Source organism: Primulina huaijiensis, chromosome 2 (genome assembly GCF_012295235.1).
Source record: "Primulina huaijiensis isolate GDHJ02 chromosome 2, ASM1229523v2, whole genome shotgun sequence".
Taxonomy (NCBI): Eukaryota; Viridiplantae; Streptophyta; class Magnoliopsida; order Lamiales; family Gesneriaceae; genus Primulina; species Primulina huaijiensis.
This window is the reverse complement of record NC_133307.1, coordinates 32,317,250-32,338,895: the sequence shown is the minus strand read 5'-3', so window position 1 is coordinate 32,338,895 and position 21,646 is coordinate 32,317,250. Positions and strand designations below refer to the sequence as shown.

Here is a 21,646-nt window from a genome sequence, read left to right as displayed (position 1 = left end):
AAGAGTGATTTACTAAGTTGTCGTATTCTATTTGAAGAAAAAGAAGAATATAATGAGAATTACTATATGATAAAACAAGAGTTACTTGAGAAAAAAAAACATTATGAATATATTAGTTTTGTTATAAGAAAAACACTTTTCTTTGATTTTTTTTTTTTACATAGGTATTGTCATAAATACAAAAAGTAGAGGAAATCAATATATAATATTGAATATTTCCGAAAAATAGTAAATTAGTAAATACAAATGCTCGTTGCACTGGTTGGACGAGTGGTTCGACAACCTTCCGATAATCCTGCTGTTAATCTCAAAAATAATCTCACTCCTTTCACCGACGTGGGCCTCCGCCATTACACCACACCGACACCCTTATCCGGATATTCCTCTACTCCCTTAACAAACCCAATATGCCCTAGACATTCTGTTGGATTAAAGGTGGACTTTTAGGTTTATGGGCTTTCCATGTGTGTGAATGAAAATTTGAAAGGTGGGTTTGTCCCACATTGGAAAAATGAAGTGGTATAGATAAGCTTATATTGAGTTGTACTTTATGGAGGTGTAACAATGATTGGTCAAGAGGCTCTCTTTCGCGCACGCCGGCGTAGGGGTGCAAATCATGGGCCCGATTTGCAGTGGAAAAAGGCTTGAATTGTGTGCAAGCGTACGAGCGCGACCTGGGTGCGTCGAATGTTGGACCGATCAAGGCAAAAATCGCCTAGCAGTCTATGTCATCTTTTGTTATTTTTATTCCAGTTGAGACCTTTCACATGCCCTTGAGACCTTTCGCATGGTCTGACTGTTGGTGCTTCATCTCCCCAACTGTTAGTGATTCATCTACCATCTTTAAGTCATTTAAGGCATCTTTAAGACAACCTGTGGCCTTTTGTATGGCTTGTATAGGTATGTATAAATAGGAGATGTGCCAAGGCCAGAAAGAGAGACCGGAAAATCCACTTTCTCCTACTGCTACAGTTCTTCTGCTTCTTCTCCTAAAGTAGTCCTTTTGTTCTGCTACAGTACTTCTGTTTTGCTACAGTATCTCGTTCTGCTATAGTACTTCTGTTCTGCTACAGTACTTCTGCTGCTCGTTCTGCTACAGTACTACTTCTGCTTCTGCTGCTACAGCACTGTTTCTGCTCTGTTCACTGATAAAGTTCAGGTACTGCTTTTGTTCGCTAGCATAGTGCTTTGTGCTGCAACTCTGCTGGTTTGCCCATTGTATCGTGGGAAACAGACGTCCGTTGAATCCTCGGAGCACATACCGGAGGGGTCGAATCTGTTTTAAGGAAACTGTACAAGCTACAGGCCTCGGTTTGATTTATTGTACTACTGTTTTGATTAACTACATTGATTCGTTGGTTTTACACATAGCTATCTGTTATGTTTCTTCCATATATTTTAGACAACACATTCTACCTATTTCTGCCCAAAACTTCATTTTTTTTTGTTTGCTACAGACTAATGAGTTTGGAGAACTTCGAAAACCTTCCTCAAGTGCAGCACTAGATGTTCTTCCTCTGTCAGTATATCTTAAAAAATTACCAATAATTTTAGACCGAAATGTGATATTTTTTATCTGATATATAATCCAGGCAAAATCTCCAACTACCGCCTTATTTTTAACCAAAATCACCGGGCTCGAATAAGGACTTGTACGTGGTTGGATGATCCTGCTTGCAACATTTCCCTAACCAATTTCTCAATCTCGTTTTTCTTACTATGTGAGTATCTATGTGGTAGTACCCGCACCGGACCTTCGCCTTCTTCGATCACGATGGGATGATCGTTCTTACCCTCAGGAGGTAACCGGCCTTCTGTTTCCTTAAACACCTCATGCTTCTGCAATCAGCGGTGCAATCAAACTGGGACACTCAAAACTCACTTGTTCCTTGTGCTAATCTTTCCGTAACAGATCTCCAAACATTTACAATGAGAATTATTGGACATACAATTTGATATAGTTTATCAAATTCGATATAAGAGTATCAGTTTATTGATGAGTATAGAGGTGGACACATTACATGTGTATATGATTATAAATTATTTATTTCCAATATCTATTTGAAAGGATTCATTTAATTTTCCAGTTGGGTTTTCCTAAATCCGACTGAATATATAACAGTATGTATTGTCTGGCATCTCCTTTTCAAATCCAGCTTCATCTTACCGGATTTCATATAAATTCTAAACAAGTAGAGCCAAAGTGCTTTCCCATAATCTATACTGAGTTGCTTCAGTCAAGCCTTTGAACGAGTTTTTGTGCCAGATTTAATCAAAGCTGTCGCAACTGACAATTAACGCTTTTTACCGTTTTCGTTTGGTTTTTTTCTAAAAACGTGGTTGAATGAATTTTTATATATAAATAAAGATCTGGATGATATATTCCTTTTTGACGGGCCTTAATTGATAAGTAAGCGTCCTTGTATTTAATTTGTCATTGATGAAAATTAAATCAGCGAATATTATTAATGTTAGTAACAAGTTGAGAAAATAATTCTGGTGAAATATGAAATGATGGATTAATTTATCTCTTGGCAAGTGAGTTTCGAATTTTGTTCAAATAATGTTTTGATATACTCCGTTTATTATGTTGAATATATTATAAATTCTCTTGCGAAAATTGAAATGCTAAAACTCTTGAAACCCTCTGTCAAATCTTTTTGTGCATACATATAAGAAATTATCACGAAATTGGGTCCTCTAAAATCGAACATATCAATTTTAATATTATAATGTTCACATATATATATATGTGTGTTTTATGCATAACTTCTCGGTATGAATATTTAATTTTTGGGTTCTATAGAACGAAGAAGAAGAAAAAAAATATATTTATATTTGTATAATATTTATAATAACATTTTAGCTTGTAGAGTCGGGATTTGTGGGAATCTAAATTCGGCCGAGTCTTCCATATGTCATGCATGGTCATGAACTTCAATAATTACAATTATTTTTTAAAAAAAAATTGTTCATACGAGAATTTCTTCTTTTTTTGCTCAATAAGAATTTCTTTCTTTGTTTTCAGTTTGAGGATACGATTGTTGATTGTTACAATTGAGCGTGGAACTTGAAATCTCGTTTTAAATTTGAAACTTTTGTATCAGATAAGTTATATATAAGACATCGCATCGAAGTTCTTTTAATCATTCTGATATATGCAAGACTTGAAACTGCGAAGCCATGAAAATGACTTGAAGAAGTAGCACCAGAAAATCGAATGAAGCACCAGTCCGACATCAGACAGAACCAGTCTTCATAAATTTTAACATCGCCAAGTGGCCAATATGCCTCATCAATCGAGCCGGCTACATTTCCTTACATTCTTCTGACATAGCATATAAATTACGTGGCATTCCAATTGTTTTTCACATTGTAAATATGTATTTGATGGAGTGACGTACATGCCAGATAAGGAAATCTGACTATAAATCCCATTGCATCCCACCCCTGCCCTTTAGTAGAAAGAAACTTGAGCAGATACTCTTGAAACCTTGTCAAAGTCGGAAGATGGATAGGCTCATTAGCCTAGAGCCATCAAACATGGTGACAATCAGAATTGAACCAGGGGAAAGGTGTTGTGGTTCGACCACTTTACGCAATGTTATGCACACAATGCCAGTCGCGTTTCGGCTGCAACCGGTTGATAAAACTCGATACACAATCGTCCCAAACTCGGGAATTATACCACCTCTATCCACATTCACCATAGAAATAACTTACCATCTCCCACAAAATTCTCGACTTCCTGAAAGTTTCCCGCATAGCGATGATTCGTTTGTATTGCAGAGTGTGGTGACTCCCTGTGCAGCTTTCAAGAATCGATCAGCTACCCGCGATTCGGTACCAAGTGAATGGTTCACTACTAAGAAGAAACAGGTGTATTCTGATATTGGGATCAAGATCATGTTCGTTGGCTCATCGATTCTCGCTTGTTTGGTGGAGAAAGGTTGCATGAATGAGATGAGAGAAGTTCTTGAAAATAGTGATCCTGAATGGAGTGCAGCTGATTCTGTTAATTCTGATGGCAAATCTTTGCTCCACTTGGCTATTACTCAGAGTAGGCCTGATTTAGTCCAGTTGTTGCTCGAATTCCAGGCTGACACCGAGGCGTGTGGGAAATCGGGATCAAGCCCGGTTGAGGCCGCTGCCTCCTTGGGGGAAGCATTGATAGTTGAGCTACTTTTAGCCCACAAAACTAGCACAGAAAGATCGAAATTTTCCAATTTCGGACCGATTCACTTAGCATCTGGAAATGGTCATACTGAGGTTTTAAACCATCTTTTACTGAAAGGTGCTGATGTGAATGCATTTACTAAAGACGGAAACTCGGCGTTGCACTTAGCAGTGGGCCAGCAGAGATGGGATACCGTTCGACTTTTGTTAGCCAACTCGGCCAAAGCCGACACAAAAAATGCTTTCGGGGATACCCCATTGCACCTTGCCTCGAGTTTAGGTGATGAGCAAATGGTGAAACTTCTACTCTATAAAGGAGCCAACAAAGATGTAAGAAACAAGAAAGGCAAGACGCCATATGATCTTGCAGCCGAAAACGGGCACACAAAGCTATTAGACGCCCTCCGTTTAGGAGACAAATTATGTGCAGCAGCTAGGAAAGGAGAGCTTAGGACGATCAACCGTTTGCTAGAGGATGGCGCGTGTATTCATGGGCGCGATCAAAACTCATGGACAGCCCTTCATAGGGCGGCGTTTAAGGGCCGAACTGAAGTGGCACGGGCCTTGATCGAAGAAGGAATCGATATCGATAGCAAAGATGAAGATGGGTATTCGTCATTGCATTGCGCTGTGGAGTCAGGTCACTGTGATGTGATTGAATTGCTTGTTAGAAAGGGAGCTGATGTTGATGCTAGAACAAACAAGGGCGTGACAGCGTTGCAAATTGCGGTGAAGTTGAATCATTCGCGGATTATAAAGATTTTGAAAACCGGGGTTACACAGAATTTTGTGCCCTTAGTTGAGGGAAATGGCGGCGGAGAGATGAATATCAGGTTGATGAATAAGAAGAAGATTAATAGCAGTGTTGGAATTCGTCGGCGAAGTTTTGATACGTCGAAGCCGTTGGCTGTGGTTTGAATAGTGGCGAATTGAACGTATTATTATTATTATTTATTTATTTATTTTTAATGTGAATGAGTAAAATCCGGCCTTGAAAAAGAGAAACCAACAAAATAAAGCTCAACCGTAAAGCCCAAAAGTAATTCAAATTGATTGATTGATTAATTAAACTTTTTAATTAGGAAATGTAAATAATTACTTATACAACACTTGTCTTGGAAGTCATCAATATGCAGAGTTGTCTTTTAAATTTAATAAAATCTCATCAAAATAAATTTGTTAAAAAAATAATTATATTATGTAAGTATATGTGTAATGTATTAAACATTTAATAATATATATATTAAAAATGTTGAAATTAATGGCAAGACACAAACTCGTCTATCACCGAGTTTTAAAGATTGAGATATTAAAAAGTATATTTTTAAATATTTGATTTACGTCTATTCGAATTACTTTTCGTTATTCAAATTTGAATATGAAATCTTTTCTTTAAAACATAAACATTCAAAATTTGTATCATATATCTCAATTTATTTAATTACTATTTGGATTTTGTGTCATATTTATATATATAATAATCTATGATTGATTAACACATTTTGTCGTTCTTTCTCTAATACAACTGTGATATAATTTTTCAATTAGAATACAAAAATTGTTCTTTTATTCAGTGTTATCCGTGAGGTTAACTCTTTAAAAATGCATTTGGTGTTAAAACTACGACTGATTCGTTGTTATGATATTGAAACAATGAAGATTCTAGTTTTGAATGCATCTTTCATAAATAGAACAATAAAACGTCCCGTTATGAACAAAGTAAAATTGATTATCAAATGTCTTTTTTTTTTTGTTATTTAAACGTCATTTTATCATGAAAAATCATATTTGCGAGATTTTCGATGATATTTTAAGTCAATGATGTACGAATTCAAGTCATTTAGATATTTGAAAAATGCGGATGTACATGTCATTGATGAGACGTAGCTTTTTGGTAATTTATTTCATGTTCTTTTGATCGATCATATTTTCTATCATCTTTTTGTTGACCTGTGAGTTTTTTAATTTCTTTCTAGATTTAATTGACAAAATGGTGGCAAGAGACTCGCCACAAAATAGAGAATTTAGTGGACGTCCTACAAAACATATTGATTTAGTCATATAAGATTAAACAATTTCGTGAGAACAACCGATCATTCAATATTCAGATTGAATTGCAAATATCAGAGATGAATAATTGAAGAACCAAGTGACGGTTGCAATGATCTTATTGCAACAATTGTTGATAATACATATCTAGCGTTTTGGCGATATTGTCAGTGATACAATATATTTTCAGCAGAGATCTATATGAGTGGCGATTCTTGATTTTGTTTAGTTCGTAAATGGAATGCTCCAAAATTTTTAAATGGATTAACATATTCTAGAGTGTCAAATCACGAGTTAAAATTTGAATATTGGTACTTCATTTATGTTGCTGCAAAGCACATATAATTATTTTGGATTATGCAGCCATGTTTTGAAATGAAATATTCTTATTGGAAGTAATGTAAATCATAAAGTGATTATTTCAAAAATGTCTTTGACTCTTTTTGATCCAATAATTCCTTTCAAATTTCAACAAGACAATTTCATTTGATTGTATCATTTTTTTAGAACCTTGTTTTTAGTCACGGTCAGCTGTATATTATTGTATTCATAGTTATAAATAATAGATGTCTAACAATTTTGATCTGTGATAGCGATAACAAGCATATTAAAAATCCAACGAAAAATATGGTACGTAAAGAACTTTTCCAGAATTTGTAAATTTTTTTTCTAATTTTATAATTTATAATCAATTTAGTTTATTTGTATTTTTAAGTATTTATTAAAACACTCATAATTATTAATTTTAATAAATATTTACATAAAATAAGTGTACATGCATCACAAGGGTGAATTACTAATTATGGTAAAAATAAAGTATTAAGGCACAAAAAACATATCAGAATGCTTCAAGCGAATAAAGTACTTAAGTAAATTAACTGATTCAATCCTCTGATTTTACATAATATCTCAGCGGTACTTTCATATATTTTTTTACATTTATTTATATAATATTTATATTATACAGTATATTTATTAATTTTCATTTGATTTGATAAAACTTAATTTAAAAATACTATTACGTTCTCATTGTATAACGTTATTTGTAAAATATTTTTTATTTTCCTAAAATATCATTTGTAAAATAATTCTTCCACTCATATTTTTAAGGAGAGAAGATAGATAATTATTTTTAAAATATATTTATATATAATAGTTGAGCCTATTAGTGGACACCAAATTTTTCCTCCCGAAATTTCTCTCAGGTTATTCTATATTTTTCTCAAACTATTATAAACATGCTAAATAACTTGTAATTTTTTATATATTATTTTAGATGTAAAAAATCATATTTAAATAAAATACTCGATAAAATTAATTTTTATATATAAAATCATAATTAAAACAATTATTTGAAAACTAAAAAAAATTATATTTATATGTAACATAAAATATTAAATATATTGTATTATATACACGCATCACATATACGATGATGTTATTTGTAAATAAATCATCATATTTTATTTTTCTAAAAAAAAAGTCTTTTATATTATTTGTAAATAAATAATCGTATTTTATTGTTTTTTAAAAATTCTTTTATATATAAAAATATTTAGATAATTTTTCCAAGTGTATGATGAATTCAATTTTTTGTATTTAAAATTTTTCCCATTTCAATCATTGTACAAATTTCTACTGCCTATTTAGATCGGTCGAATCAAAATTTTTGGGAGTATTAATCTTTGAGTAAAAGAAATTATTGTAGCAAATTTTTTCCTCTATTGAAGCTTTTTCCCCAATATAATTTTTATTATTTTTAACATATATATTTTTGTTTTAAAATTTATATTGATATTATTATATATCTATATTTCTATTATCATATTTTAACTAAAAGCCTCTTAATAATAGTTAGAATATAACAAAATTAATACACACACACACACATACCAATTGTACAAACACACAAAAAAGGATTGCGAGACACTAATATATTAGTAATTCTAATAATTTTCATCAAATTTTCCTTATTTTTCTCAAATAACAATTATAGATATGATAAATAACATTTTCAATGTGTTTATATATTATTTTATATGTACAAAACTATAATAAAATCAAATATTTGAGAATTATTTATATATCAAAATCATAACTAAACTTATTATTTGAAATATAAAAATCAATTATTATTTATATGTAATATATAATACTAAATACATTATATTATTTTTTACACAATCCTTGTCTTAGCAGTGATATTAGTGTTGAGGTGTAATAATTGTATTTTTTTGGTAATACAATTGAAATGTGATGGTTGAGCTGCTGTACAATTTAAAATATCAGAGCTCCATTGTTATCACTAACTATAACTTTAAGTAAAACGGATCACACTCGGTTTTACAATTGATATCAGAACTGAAATAATGAGTTCAACTCACATTGACTTCGATGAATGTAAATATTAGGAGATGAATTATTGATGTGTAATAATTGAATATGCTTGGTAGAGCAATGGAAACATGATGTATAATTTAAAAGATTAGAGTTGTACCGTTGATAATAATTAAAACATTTGATAAAACGATAAGATGTCATGCTATTAGTATTAACAATTACCCAAAGAACATACTTATTCTTCTTGTTAATTTAATAGATTTATGTTTTCGAGCTGTTTCCATGAATCTCTATATTCGATTCGATTCGATTCGGTAACACCTAATTAACAATTTCAAAGCAGGGCATGTGAGCATTAATTACCTTTAATTTTGTTGTTAATCGAATCGATTCGATTTCATTCTCTAACACCTAATTAAAAATTATCAAAGCAGGGCATGTGAGCATTAAATACCCTTAACTTGGATATTTTATACCATAGCGTGAAACTCATCCCATTTCTTTAATTTATTTGACTTATAAAAGATACGCATACGTCAGTATTTAATTATTATTATATTATAAAAATGCAATGTGTTTACTGCTTAATTTTAAAAAATTAAATAAAAAATGTAGCTGCTCAGTTCGTGTTGCGCTTTATTGGTTTTAAATACAAAATTAATTACGATATTTGTATATGATTTATAACAATTATATAAATATTAATTTTCTTTTATGTTATATGCCTACAAATAAGTCCGTGACTAAAATTCTCCGAGATTGAGCTCGAGCTCGTCAAACAAGATTATGTCGGATCGAATAGGTTCATTGCTGGTGAGACGGGTTGTTATGAACCATGAGTTCAAGAGTGAGTAAATTTTCAATCTTCTAACACAAAAAAAATAAAAATAAAAAATAAAAATCAAATAGGGTATGAAATATAATTGGCGAGCAAAAAAAGTTCAAATCCTCAACGGCTACTAAAGGTCGAATCCCGTAACGTATGGATTTCCACCGAGTGATCGACACTAAAAATCCGATGCTCTTTAATTAAGATTAACTATAAATCCAAATAAATAGTCAAACAAATTAATTATTTGTCTTATTGTACTCTTTTCTTTAATTAAAAATTTTAAAATATTACGAAATTTGTCCAATTTGCAATCTCCGGTGTTCAAGTTTATTTAATGAACAACCGATTCTTGATTTGATATTGTTGTTAGAACATCGATTAGGTCCACGATGACTCTCATAAAATAAAAGAAATATATTTGGTTTGTTGACCAATTACGTAACAGTCATGTATGAGTTTTATTCTATTGTCAACATATTTTCAAGAAAATATGATTTGATTTATTAAAATTTTAATAAATATTTATTACACTACACAAAAAAAAATCATAATAATTTATTGTCTTATAAATAGAAAATAATAAATTATTTTTATTAAGTAAAAATTAAAATTTTTAATTAATTATTATATTTTATGTGGTTGTAGTTAACATGCATATTAATTTTGATTATAACTCAAAATTCATACATATGATTTGAATACATATATTAAAAAATATGTGTGAGACTGATTAACATATTAATGTACATTTAAAAATTTATAAACATACATGTATATAATAATAATGTTATTAAATTAAATATATTAAAATTTTATAAAATATATCTGTATATATGTATGGTCACTTTCACGTTCTTGATATTCGTAGAATCGTGATAAAAACAGGGTGGAGGGGCCGATATTTGAAAATAGTCCACGAAGGAGGCTAATCCCCAATTTTTCATATCCATTCATACGACAATCAATTTTTCAATGCTCACTTAAATAAAATATTATTTCATTTTATAGATGTGTTGCTGGCATTGTGGTGGTACGCTATTTAGTTACGTAATAATTATTTTCTGTAAGAAAATAATTTTTTTTGAAATTGAAAAGTTTTACAAATTCTTAATAGTGATAAAATGCCCTATTTTCTTTTTAAACAATTGTCGTTATTTTAAAATCAGCTCCAAAAAAAAAATTTTGATATAGGGACTGAGGTTCGAGAGTATGTCTCTTGTGAGACGGTCTTACGAATCTTTATCTGTTAGACGAGTTAACCCTACTGATATTCACAATAAAAAATAATAACATTAACATAAAAAAATAATATTTTTCATAGATGACCCAAATAAGAGATCCGTCTCATAAAATACGACCCATGAGACCGTCTCACATAAGTTTTTGTCGATGTTCGAACCCAAACCTAGGAAGATATCGAATACATAAACATTTGTTTTTCAATGAATTACGATTTTTTTTTTATTGGATTCATACTTTATATTAAATTAAACACGTGAAATATTTGATTGACGATACTTTTGTATAATATCCAAAGAGTTTAAGAAATTATTGAATTACGTTGACTGCTAACCTATAGGATTCAATTATGGGCCCTAAATGCACATTAAAAGCCATAAATCTATTCAATTTCAAAAATAATAATAGTAAAAAAGAAAAAGATTAGCAGCTGAAACGAACTTTTTCTATAAATACCACCACTATCCCACGCAAGTTCTCGCAAACTACTTCCAAAAAAACATCTCTTGATTCTCTCTCAGTCCCAATAACGAGAGATAGTGTTTGGGGTCAGTTGAGTAACTGTAAGCGGTTTGCCTTTTATGTGTTTCTGGTTGAGTTCCTGTGTTTTGAGCTGACTCTTTTTTTTTTTTTTGGAAACTTGTTTCTAGCTGGTTTTTGATTACGTTTGAAGTATGATTTATTTGGGAAATGGTGATTCGTCTGCTTGGAATCGTGCTTTTATTTCAGTGGTGATTGTGTATGTGGGAATTTGGAATCTAATCCGACGGTGGAAAATTTTTGATACTTTTTGTATATTTGCTTTGTTAGATTAGTTAATTGTTCGTGATGAATTTTGAAATAGTACGAAGAGTGTGAAATGATACCAAATTTGGATCGGTATTATATTTGATCGGAACTTTTAATATTATGAATACGAATTAATTCAATTTTACTTTATCGTGTAATCTTTCAAGCTTTTTATTTCAGTTTCGAGGCTATGCTGAGATTAAAAATGGCGAAAATCCAGGCATATTTTATTGGATTTTTGGCATTGTGCTACTGCACATCCATATCTAATGCGGAGTATACGATTTACAAAGATCCGAAACAACCCATTAATGATCGAATCAAGGATCTGATGGAGAAGATGACCTTAGAGGAAAAGATAGGCCAAATGACGCAAATTGAACGATCGGTTGCATCAACTGAAGTCATGAAGAAGTACTATATAGGTTCTCCCATCAATGCAGTCTTGTCCTCTATATGAACTTATATTTACTGCAACTTCTCAATCGATATACTTGTTTGAATCTTGGGTTTGGTGCAGGAAGCGTGCTGAGTGGTGGAGGAAGTGTTCCGGCTTCACAGGCTTCCCCTGAGACCTGGGTGGACATGGTGAACAGCTTTCAGAAGGGCTCATTGTCTACCAGGCTTGGAATTCCGATGATATACGGAATTGATGCGGTTCATGGACACAACAACGTGTATACGGCTACAGTTTTTCCCCACAATGTTGGCCTTGGAGCTACTAGGCAAGTGGCTACACAGTTCTACTAATTTGTTTCTTTGTTATCTTTGTTTATCTTTGCAAAGATGGATCTTTTCCATTCCTTTTGGAGCTTTTGAAGGCAATGACCTTGTGAATTGTTTTCAAGAAAACTGAAGACCGAATCAAGAACTTTAAAACAAAGCGAAGCAGCCAATCTAACTATTTTTTTTTTTTTGACGCTTTTAGTTACAGTATTATATGTGTGTGACTTTGACAGAGATCCTGGACTGGTCAAGAAAATTGGAGCTGCAACTGCACTTGAAGTCAGAGCTACTGGCATTCCATATGTTTTTGCTCCTTGCATTGCGGTAACTAGTCTAGTGTAATTCATTCATTATAATTTTTTGAGGGATTTTGATATAAGATATAATACCGAGTTCATTTCCACAAACAGGTTTGCAGAGATCCAAGATGGGGTCGATGTTATGAAAGCTACAGCGAAGATCCAGCTGTGGTTCGTTCCATGACTGAGATCATACCTGGATTACAGGGAGATATACCTGCAAATTCTTCTAAAGGAGTTCCCTTCATGGCTGGACAGTGAGTTTCTCTCTTCAATCTTAGTCCCTCCTTTCTTCGTATTTATTTACCATACATTATTTTTTGAATTTATATATGTTAGATGGTGAGCACAGAATAAAATATCCATTAGTATTGCTAAATGTGCGAGAAGGAAAGTTCCATGCGAATAGCTTCGCTGGAGGTTAGATAATGGCACAACTCTCAAGGGATAGTGACTCCTTTGGCATCATGCAAAAGGTCGAGGACTAGTGTTATGGACCATAATTCCACCGTGTGAGTGGCTTGAAAGGGGCACGAATTAAGCAAATAGAACCACAGTTTGACTTGGCTAGATATTAATTGTTAGAAAAAGTTGCGTGTATATTTCTCTTGGTGAGGTGTGGTGATTGTGTGGCCTATTTTAGTAAAGGAAAGAGATGTATCTGTCTCGTGGTTACAATTGTGCGCCAATTCATTTCCAAGACTCGACGAGCGTAAGACTTATAAACATTAATACTATATCCAATAGTCCAATTTTAATCTAGACAAGTGAGGTCTTAAAACTCTCAGTTTTTCAAAGCATTTAACCGTGGCAAGTTGGCAACTACGACTAATTTTAGGAGTGTGTTGTTTGTCTTTTATTGATTAACAAAGAAGATGGGCAGACAAATGCATAAAATTGGATGTTTTTTTTATTTATTTTATATTTCTTTATATATATGTGTTATATTTTATATCTCATATTTATGCTTACTTGAGATACGGTTTTTTGCTCTCTTGTAAGTTTTTATGAAGACAATATAAAGATATGGTTAGTTTGAGAACGAAAAAGCAGTTTATTAGTTTTTTTTTTAAAAAAATAAACATGGTTTGTTGTTAGGTTTGTGAATAACAAAAAATATTTTTAATAGTTGAAACAATTGGAAGGGCGTTAATAATTGCATTTGATTGTTTATGTAATTTACTTTTTAATTAAAATTAAAAAGTAAGAAGAAATATGATAATTAAAGTAGTGAAACGTATCTATTAACAAAATTTTAATTATAAATATGCAAAAACAATGATAAATAAATCACATGTGTTTGTCTGTTTTTGGTTCAGGAATAAGGTAATAGCATGTGCGAAACACTATGTTGGTGATGGTGGAACCACAAAAGGTATAAATGAGAATAACACAGTAGCAACCAGGCATGGATTGCTCAGTATTCATATGCCAGCATACAACAATGCCATCATCAAAGGCGTTTCGACGGTCATGATCTCGTATTCGAGTTGGAATGGAATAAAGATGCATGCTAACCGCAATCTTGTAACTGGTTTTCTCAAGAACACACAGAAATTCAGAGTATAATTTCGTTTGAAAGAAATTTTGAGTCAAAGTCTTGGCATATGGTTTAAATGAATGAACTGTGAATGAATCATTTCAGGGATTTGTGATCTCGGATTGGCAAGGAATTGATCGAATCACTTCTCCACCTCACGCGAACTATACTTACTCTATCCTAACTGGAATCAGTGCTGGAATTGACATGGTATCATTTGTTGCTTGAATGAATATATGCGTTCTTATGAGTTTGGTGTGAAGTATATATTGATGAGCTATCTCATATATATATATTGCAGATCATGGTTCCCTATAATTATACTGAATTTATTGACGGCCTCATTTCCTTGGTGAAAAATGACTTCATTCCCATGACCCGAATTGATGATGCTGTGAAGAGGATTTTAAGAGTTAAATTTACAATGGGTCTCTTTGAGCATCCGTTGGCTGATTATAGCATGACCAAGTACCTAGGAAGCCAGGTTCACATGAAAATTCTCTTTATGTATGTCCTCCAAGAATAAATTTTTGAAGTTTTTGTATCATTCATGCTTAAACATGACAGGAACATCGAGAACTGGCGAGAGAAGCTGTAAGAAAATCGCTTGTTCTGCTTAAAAATGGCGGAACTGCAGACGAGCCAGTGATACCACTTCCTAAGAAGGCATCAAAGATACTTGTTGCCGGAACACATGCTGACAATATCGGTAACCAGTGTGGCGGCTGGACGATTCAATGGCAAGGACAGAGTGGCAATATTACGTCTGGTAAATTCAACAACCTTTCAGTTATCTATTAAGACATTTAGGGGGCTCTTAGCAGTATTTTGAATACCTGAAAGATTACACTTGCTATGATCAGGTACCACAATCTTGAATGCCATCAAGAACACAGTAGACCCTGAAACAGAAGTGGTGTTTGTGGAGAATCCCGACTCCGGATACGTTAAATCCCACAAATTCGACTATGCCATTGTGGTAGTTGGTGAACCACCTTACGCAGAGACATTTGGAGACAACCTTAAGTTGACACTTCCTGATCCTGGACTGAGCAGCATAACAACTGTCTGTGGCTCGATAAAATGTGTAGTCGTTCTTATCACGGGCCGTCCAGTCGTGATTCAGCCATATCTGGTTCAAATCGATGCACTTGTAGCTGCTTGGCTTCCAGGAACAGAAGGCCAAGGTGTCGCTGATGTTCTGTACGGTGAATATGGTTTTTCGGGCAAACTTCCACGCACGTGGTTCAAAACCGTTGATCAACTTCCGATGAACGTCGGGGATCGACATTACGACCCGCTATTCCCATTTGGATATGGACTCACTACAGAAGCTGTGAAGGCTTGATTGTCATCTTTGTCGTTTGTCCGATTGAGAATTGTATTAGAAAGAAAATAAAGTTGACATTCTTGATCATTTATTTATTTACTTTGTTGACCATTGGCTGGTAACTAGTTTATCCTATGTTTAACTATTAAAAACGCTACATTTTCTAAAAAGAAAAAAAAAGTATTAAAAACGCTACTGCTGCTATCTTTAGCAAAACCCTGTTGTTAATTCGGTTAACCAACTGGGCCTACCGGATTGCTGTCGATTGGACCTAATTTTTGGACTCATTCATTTTGATTTCTCGTTTTAAAACCAAATGTAGACAACGGCCCAAATGTTGTTAGAGACTTGTAATAACTTACAAGTTTTTACTAAAAATTGTTGAGATATCAAACATGTTTCTTTGCAAATTTTGATAAAAATTAGCTATATAGCTAAATGTCATAATTTTTTTCAAAACTAGAAATGATTTTCTTACTACTTCTCTGTCTATAGAGTCCATATGGTACCATTTGATTTTGGTGATAGGATAATTAAAAGATGTGTAATCAGAGTGATGAAATATATGGTAATGATATAATTTTAATATAATATAATAATTTTATATATAATTTTTCAGTTACTAACCCTCACCAGTTGGGTACAATTACAATAAACTTTTATTAATTTTTTAAATATGTTTAGAATTTGGTTTTAAAATACAAAAGAGCCATAAATATTGTGAGAGATAGGAGAAAGATAAACAATTAAATTTAAGGAATCCGGTCCCACTTTTTTATGGGACATATTCAGCGTTTCTCTCTCCTATAGTTGCAGAAGTCCGCGTACTAAAATTTCCAAATCAAAATAAAAAGGAGAGAGAGAGCCTTCACGCGGGGAAGATCTCTCGTTCTGCGTGTTCTCTCCTACCGTTTCTGGGCTTCCTCAAGTTTCAAAATGAATGATCTTTTGACGGTGAGTTTTGTAGAATTATTATTGTGCAACGTGGAAAAATTTCATGATTCGGGTTTGGAATTAGCATGTAGTGTAGCTTTTTAAAAGGATAATTGGTTTGGTCACCTTAATGAAGTTTGGTCACAAGGATGTTTTCCTGTACTGATTTTTGTTATTCATCTTTTCTCCAGAACTAAGCCAACAGACAAAAGCCTGGACGCGGAAAAGGATCGGGGGTGGCCAGATCAAGAACAGCAACAACAGTGTAACATGCCTTCCCTTTATACTGTTATGTTTTAGTTGTTCTATACACTACTCTTTGTCCACTTGTGAGCATTGAAGGTCATTGTATGTAAAATCCATGTGTTGTGCATAAGAGATGATTGGCTTCATTTCCAATACAAAGAGTTTTTTTTTTTTACCAATGTACTGTGACTTCTTCTTTTTATGTTTTGATGTACTTGATCAGACCTGGAACTCATTGAATTCAATGTCTAAGAGGAACCATGATATGCCTAAATCCATACAGTTAATTTGTGGATTGAAAGTATTTGACAATGAACATATTGTGATTATTATAGTCCTTGGCTTTAAATTATATGTTCGATGCAGGGCTTTAAAGTAAAAGTTCAAAAACAGAATGAAAGAATTCAGGTACCTTGAAGTGAACGTTCTTGTGGGCATGGTTTCTGAATCAACTTTTTTTATATGTTTTTCCTCTTTCTGAAATTTTCTTAATATATGTTCTTGCAGACTTTAAGAGAGAGCATACATCCGGAGTTTCGCGAGGTTGCAGAGAGGTGTGTGTTCACGGGCGTTGATGCCTTCTTTTTAATAAAAAAGATTCTGCTACATAATGAAACCGCTTCATATAGTCTAGAATAATCGTGTTGATCTCTTTTTTGATTGGTTTTCAGTGACGGGCACTGGAGCTGATGAAGTGGTGAAGCTGAGTGGCCGTGGCCCATGTTTATTTTCTTTAAAGTTACCATTTTAAAACAAAGTTTTCTGAAACAATTCTTCTTTCAGACGATTTATAGATTAATAGAGACTGGTGACAGTGAGCAAATTTTTCAGAAAGCAATCCAAGAGCAAGTTGGAGGCAGGTTTGTCTTCTGTTGCAACTTTTCTCGTTCGGTTATCTTCAATTTCACTCTCTGCTTACCTTTTTTTTAATGTTTTCCAATGGTGAAACATATTTGCTTTAATATATAAAAATGTTTGCCAGCCAGACATCGCCAGATAGCACTCAATTTTTTCCATGGTGGAAGAATATTTCTCGACATTTTGTGAACTCACTTCTATAAATCGTTCATAATTGGCTTTCACATAGCTCCTCATTTTTCAGAACTGAAGTTATTCAGTAAGTCATATTATTCACGCAGCTCTTGTAATTTTTGTTTCAGGTGATGGACACTCTTGCGGAAATTCAAGAGCAACATGATGCAGTTAGAGAATTGGAGATGAAGCTTCTTGAATTGCAGCAGGTATGGTGGTTTCTTAGTTCTTACTATCTACAGTCGTTGCCATCTGACATTATTTGAAAACATTCATCAAACTCTTAAAGATTTGAGCAAATAGGGTGGCATGTAAATTTAGACATCCACTTGCACGTGCCTGTCCTTTACAGATAAACATGTTTTTACAGATAAACATGTTTATATGAACTCGCAAGAGTATTCAAGTAAGGATTGACATTCTGTACCAGTTGCATAAACAGAATGGACTTGATATACATGATCGTATAATAATGTCAAAAACAAGCCAGTACCCAATTTTATAGTTGGTTTTAACTTGTAACTAGTTTTTATATCCTCACAATGTGTAATTTTATATCTAAAATACAGGTATACAGTCATTTTTTCTTCGCCTAACGTTTGGCTAAAGTTATTTATTTATTTATTTTTGATCAAATGGGTACAGTTATTTTAAATAACTTATTAGCTCCCATATTTTTATAAGTTGTTTTTGCAAGTCTTAATTTTGTTTAAATAAATTACTAAAATATTTAGATAGAATAAGATAATGTAATTTAAATATATCGATATATTTGATATGGTAAGATATTAGATATTTTTTTATTATAATTACAAGAAATTATATTATTACAATAGCCAAATAGTTGTTTTTGTATAAATAATTAACGCATTAAAGCTGATGAGCTAGCCAAATAAAATCATGACTTGAGCTTGAATTAGACTCAAAACTAATAATATTCAATTAAACATTGTTCAATCACGGCTAGAATTTAAGAACTTAAAGTATAAATTTAAAATTTTTTTATTTGAATTATCTTGAAAACTCGATCATGAGCCGGTATGAGAAGACGTACAGAGATTTGAATTAATCATATAGTTGTATGTATATACATGAACGTGTTAAAATTAAGGAAACAAATTAAAAAATAGGAATCCTCGAATGACTTCTTCGAAGCCATAACTCAAACATGACCATGTAAAAAGCGTCAAAATCAACTGGCAAAAGGTGCCACTGGAAATGGTTCTGCACCTTCATCACGTGATTCTGCAACTTCAAGTACTCATCGAAGCTTATTTGTTGGAGTATTTTCTTCAGAATTGGGATATCCATTGTCGCAACAATAACTGAGATTCTGTTCCAATTCAAGATATCAGCATAAGGAAGGTCGTACTGATCTGCTAAAATCACCGGCACGCAACCGTAGTACAATGCATCCCCTACTCGAGCTGTGTTCACTTCGAATCCTTTGGCGTGAATGCAGTACTTGCTACTCAAAAGGGCTTCTGAGTATGGCGTTTTGAGACGGGCTCGATGGACCAAAATCTCAGTGTCGTTTTTCCAGTGTTCAACCAAAGACTGTCGCACCCGAGAGTTCATTGCTCCAGCATAGAAGGCAAGATTTTTCCTGCAAAGTGTCCTATTTTATGTTAAAAACACTACGTTGCATGGTAGTTTAAATAGGTCTGGGAGTTTATATATAGGATACCTTTTTGATGGCAAACGAACCGGATGCTTTCCTTTCCTGGGCCAAATCTGAGGTATAGACGCATCTTTATGAGCAACATACCCCTGCAAGAAGTAGCTCGAAGAACACACAACTTGGATCGAGTTCAACTTCACTTCAACCGCTTTGTCCGTAGCTGATCTCCCAACAGAGTGACAGGCGACGTAAAAGTGATCGGCCCCACCGGTTCGATTCCAGTAAGGATAGTCACGGCCGATGTTTCGGACGTAATCTTTGATGAAATCTTGAATCCCTCTAACCCCAATCCTCTTGTCATTTCTCAGTCCGGCAATCGAAAACGGCAAGTAAAATAGGTCTGCCTCTGAAGGGTCGTCTGTGAGGAAATGGCTACTGAAAAGGGATTTCTTGAAGTAGCTTTCGCTGGCGTACTTTCCAGTGGGTTCAGAATCCACGGGGAGCAGCACATTAGCGAAAGGGTCGTTCTTTTGGTGGGGATATGAGAAGATTTTTAGGGTTCTATTCATTTCATGGTACTCCTTTATAAATAGGTTTCGGTTGTGGAATACGTCGTCGTTTTCCTCCATGCTCCCTGGAAAATTAAAAATCAAAATTTTAGCGCGAACATTTTCCATGCAATTATTAATACTAGCATGTGTGCCAAAATGCGTCTGAATTGAGGAAAATATGTAGTGGATGAAGTTAATTTTTATCATCAAACTTGGTAAATATGATAGTAAATTTAATGTGATACTAAAAACAGTTTTTATACCCAAATCAATCTTAATAAAATAATAATAATAATAATAGAGATGTATAATTTGAATTTTTTGTATCCGCATCTCAGCAGTGGACACAGAATTGAGAACGATGGACGGAAATGATGATATGAAAATTATATATATATATATATACCATTCACAGTCATCAAAGTGGAATTCCAGTCGGATGCATACGTAATAGACATAATTAAACTTTCGGAAAAAGCCCAAATATTGTATGAAGAAATTGAAATATGCGCAAATAATTGTGTATCGAATATTTCAACAGTAACAATTCCATGGACTGGGCATATTAGTGCGCATGCTTGTCATTGGAGTTCACTAATTGTTTATGATTTCTCTTGCATCTAGATCTAGTTTAATACATTATATTGTAAATTGGAAATAAAAATAAAACAAAAAAGAATATTTATCATACCATATGCTAAACAATGTCACGATTGTAGATATATTTAACTCCTCTTGACCAGTCATCGTTAGCCACATGTTTTTCACGTATGCTTAAGAAATAGCAGCAATGAAATCAATCACCGGCAAATAATTAATATACCATATTTTATATATATATATATATATATAATCTTATATTAACCAAGTAAATAATGTCATATAACTTTTCAAATTCCATCGCTGACATCATGAATTTGAACTCTCTCCTTCCTTTCTCCCAAAATATTCATCATTTGTATTAGAAATAACCAATTTAAAAAAAATATTTGAAAATTTTAATTTTAGTTATTCGTTGTACATAATGTATATATAATTTTCTCATTCGTTGTTATACGCAATAATTTTTGCCAAATTAGATGCTAAATATAACTTAGATTTTGGCAAATTATAACCTATCTACCATCTATGGAAATATATTTTATTTACGGTAGAAGTCGTAACTTTGATGGTTTTCTACAATACAATAAAATGAACCAAAACAAGTACATCAAGAACTTGGATTAAGCGTATTGCTAACTACCAGTGATAAATTAAATAAGAAGGGCAAAAATGATGTGAAAGAGAATTCTTACCTGTTGAGTCAATTTTTGCCGTCTCTTTTCGCCATTGACCCCTTTGAAGATCGTCTCCGGCTGTACCGCCAACAGCGGAGCTCGTTGAAAACGGCGGGCTTTCTGGTTCTGTTACTCCGGCAGATTCATGAAACCTAAAATCTGCAGCACTATCTCGAGGTTCTTGATCATGATCATCCTGTCGCAGCACTGAAACCTGTGCGATTGAGTTTGGATTTAGCTTTGGATGCTCAAGGAACTGATTTGCATGGAGCCTGGTCGTCGGGTCGGGTGGGATGCTGTTGCTGAGATTTGGCGTAGAAGAAGCGTAAAAGATTATCAGAATTGCAGAGGTGAAAGCTAAGATGAAAGGGAGAAAGAACAATGGTGATCCTTTGGTTGAATCTTTTCTCAGACGACGAGAGAGAGAAGCGTTGAAGAAGAGACCTCGTACATTGGAGGCCGCCATGAAAGAATTAGAGTTCAAGAAATTATGTTGGGACGACCACATGGGTTTCGAAATAGTCAATACAACTAGCCACAGGGAATGCATTGAATTATCTTATGTGTAAATCGAATATTAAATAAATTCTCTTTTAAACCTATCAATTTCATTTTAATTTAATATTGTTATAAACATTTTTAAAATTAATCAACGTGATTGGTCAA

At 33.2% G+C, this 21,646-nt stretch overlaps 3 protein-coding genes and 1 long non-coding RNA gene across 6 annotated transcripts; 3 read left to right on the top strand and 1 right to left on the bottom strand.

The window, feature by feature from the left end:
* The first annotated feature begins 3,486 nt into the window (after nucleotides 1-3,486).
* Nucleotides 3,487-5,094, top strand: LOC140962135 (protein VAPYRIN-like). The gene has a single exon (XM_073421011.1). It carries the CDS (start codon nucleotides 3,511-3,513, stop codon nucleotides 5,092-5,094), a length of 1,584 nt encoding a protein of 527 aa, XP_073277112.1. The 5' UTR covers nucleotides 3,487-3,510.
* A 5,951-nt stretch (nucleotides 5,095-11,045) lies between these two features.
* LOC140971802 (uncharacterized) lies at nucleotides 11,046-15,433 on the top strand. The gene is made up of 10 exons (XM_073434301.1): nucleotides 11,046-11,199; nucleotides 11,606-11,850; nucleotides 11,946-12,150; nucleotides 12,385-12,475; nucleotides 12,562-12,707; nucleotides 13,770-14,013; nucleotides 14,096-14,200; nucleotides 14,292-14,474; nucleotides 14,558-14,759; nucleotides 14,854-15,433. Exons 2-10 carry the CDS (start codon nucleotides 11,616-11,618, stop codon nucleotides 15,336-15,338), a joined length of 1,896 nt encoding a protein of 631 aa, XP_073290402.1. The 5' UTR covers nucleotides 11,046-11,199; nucleotides 11,606-11,615; the 3' UTR covers nucleotides 15,339-15,433.
* A 716-nt stretch (nucleotides 15,434-16,149) lies between these two features.
* LOC140962122 (uncharacterized) lies at nucleotides 16,150-18,058 on the top strand. Of its 3 annotated transcripts, XR_012172470.1 has the most exons (7): nucleotides 16,150-16,274; nucleotides 16,445-16,518; nucleotides 16,866-16,907; nucleotides 17,007-17,053; nucleotides 17,171-17,196; nucleotides 17,283-17,359; nucleotides 17,660-18,058. It is a non-coding gene; the product is annotated as an uncharacterized lncRNA (long non-coding RNA). The 3 variants fall into 3 exon arrangements; XR_012172469.1 differs by having other exon boundaries at nucleotides 17,171-17,359; XR_012172468.1 differs by having other exon boundaries at nucleotides 17,007-17,359.
* Nucleotides 18,059-18,517: 459 nt separating this feature from the next.
* On the bottom strand, nucleotides 18,518-21,591 carry LOC140962117 (probable glycosyltransferase At5g11130). The gene is made up of 3 exons (XM_073420987.1): nucleotides 20,999-21,591; nucleotides 19,219-19,786; nucleotides 18,518-19,137 (listed from the first exon to the last, which is right to left on the bottom strand). The coding sequence occupies exons 1-3, from the start codon at nucleotides 21,528-21,530 to the stop codon at nucleotides 18,651-18,653; spliced, it is 1,587 nt and encodes a 528-aa protein (XP_073277088.1). The 5' UTR covers nucleotides 21,531-21,591; the 3' UTR covers nucleotides 18,518-18,650.
* Nucleotides 21,592-21,646: the final 55 nt, after the last annotated feature.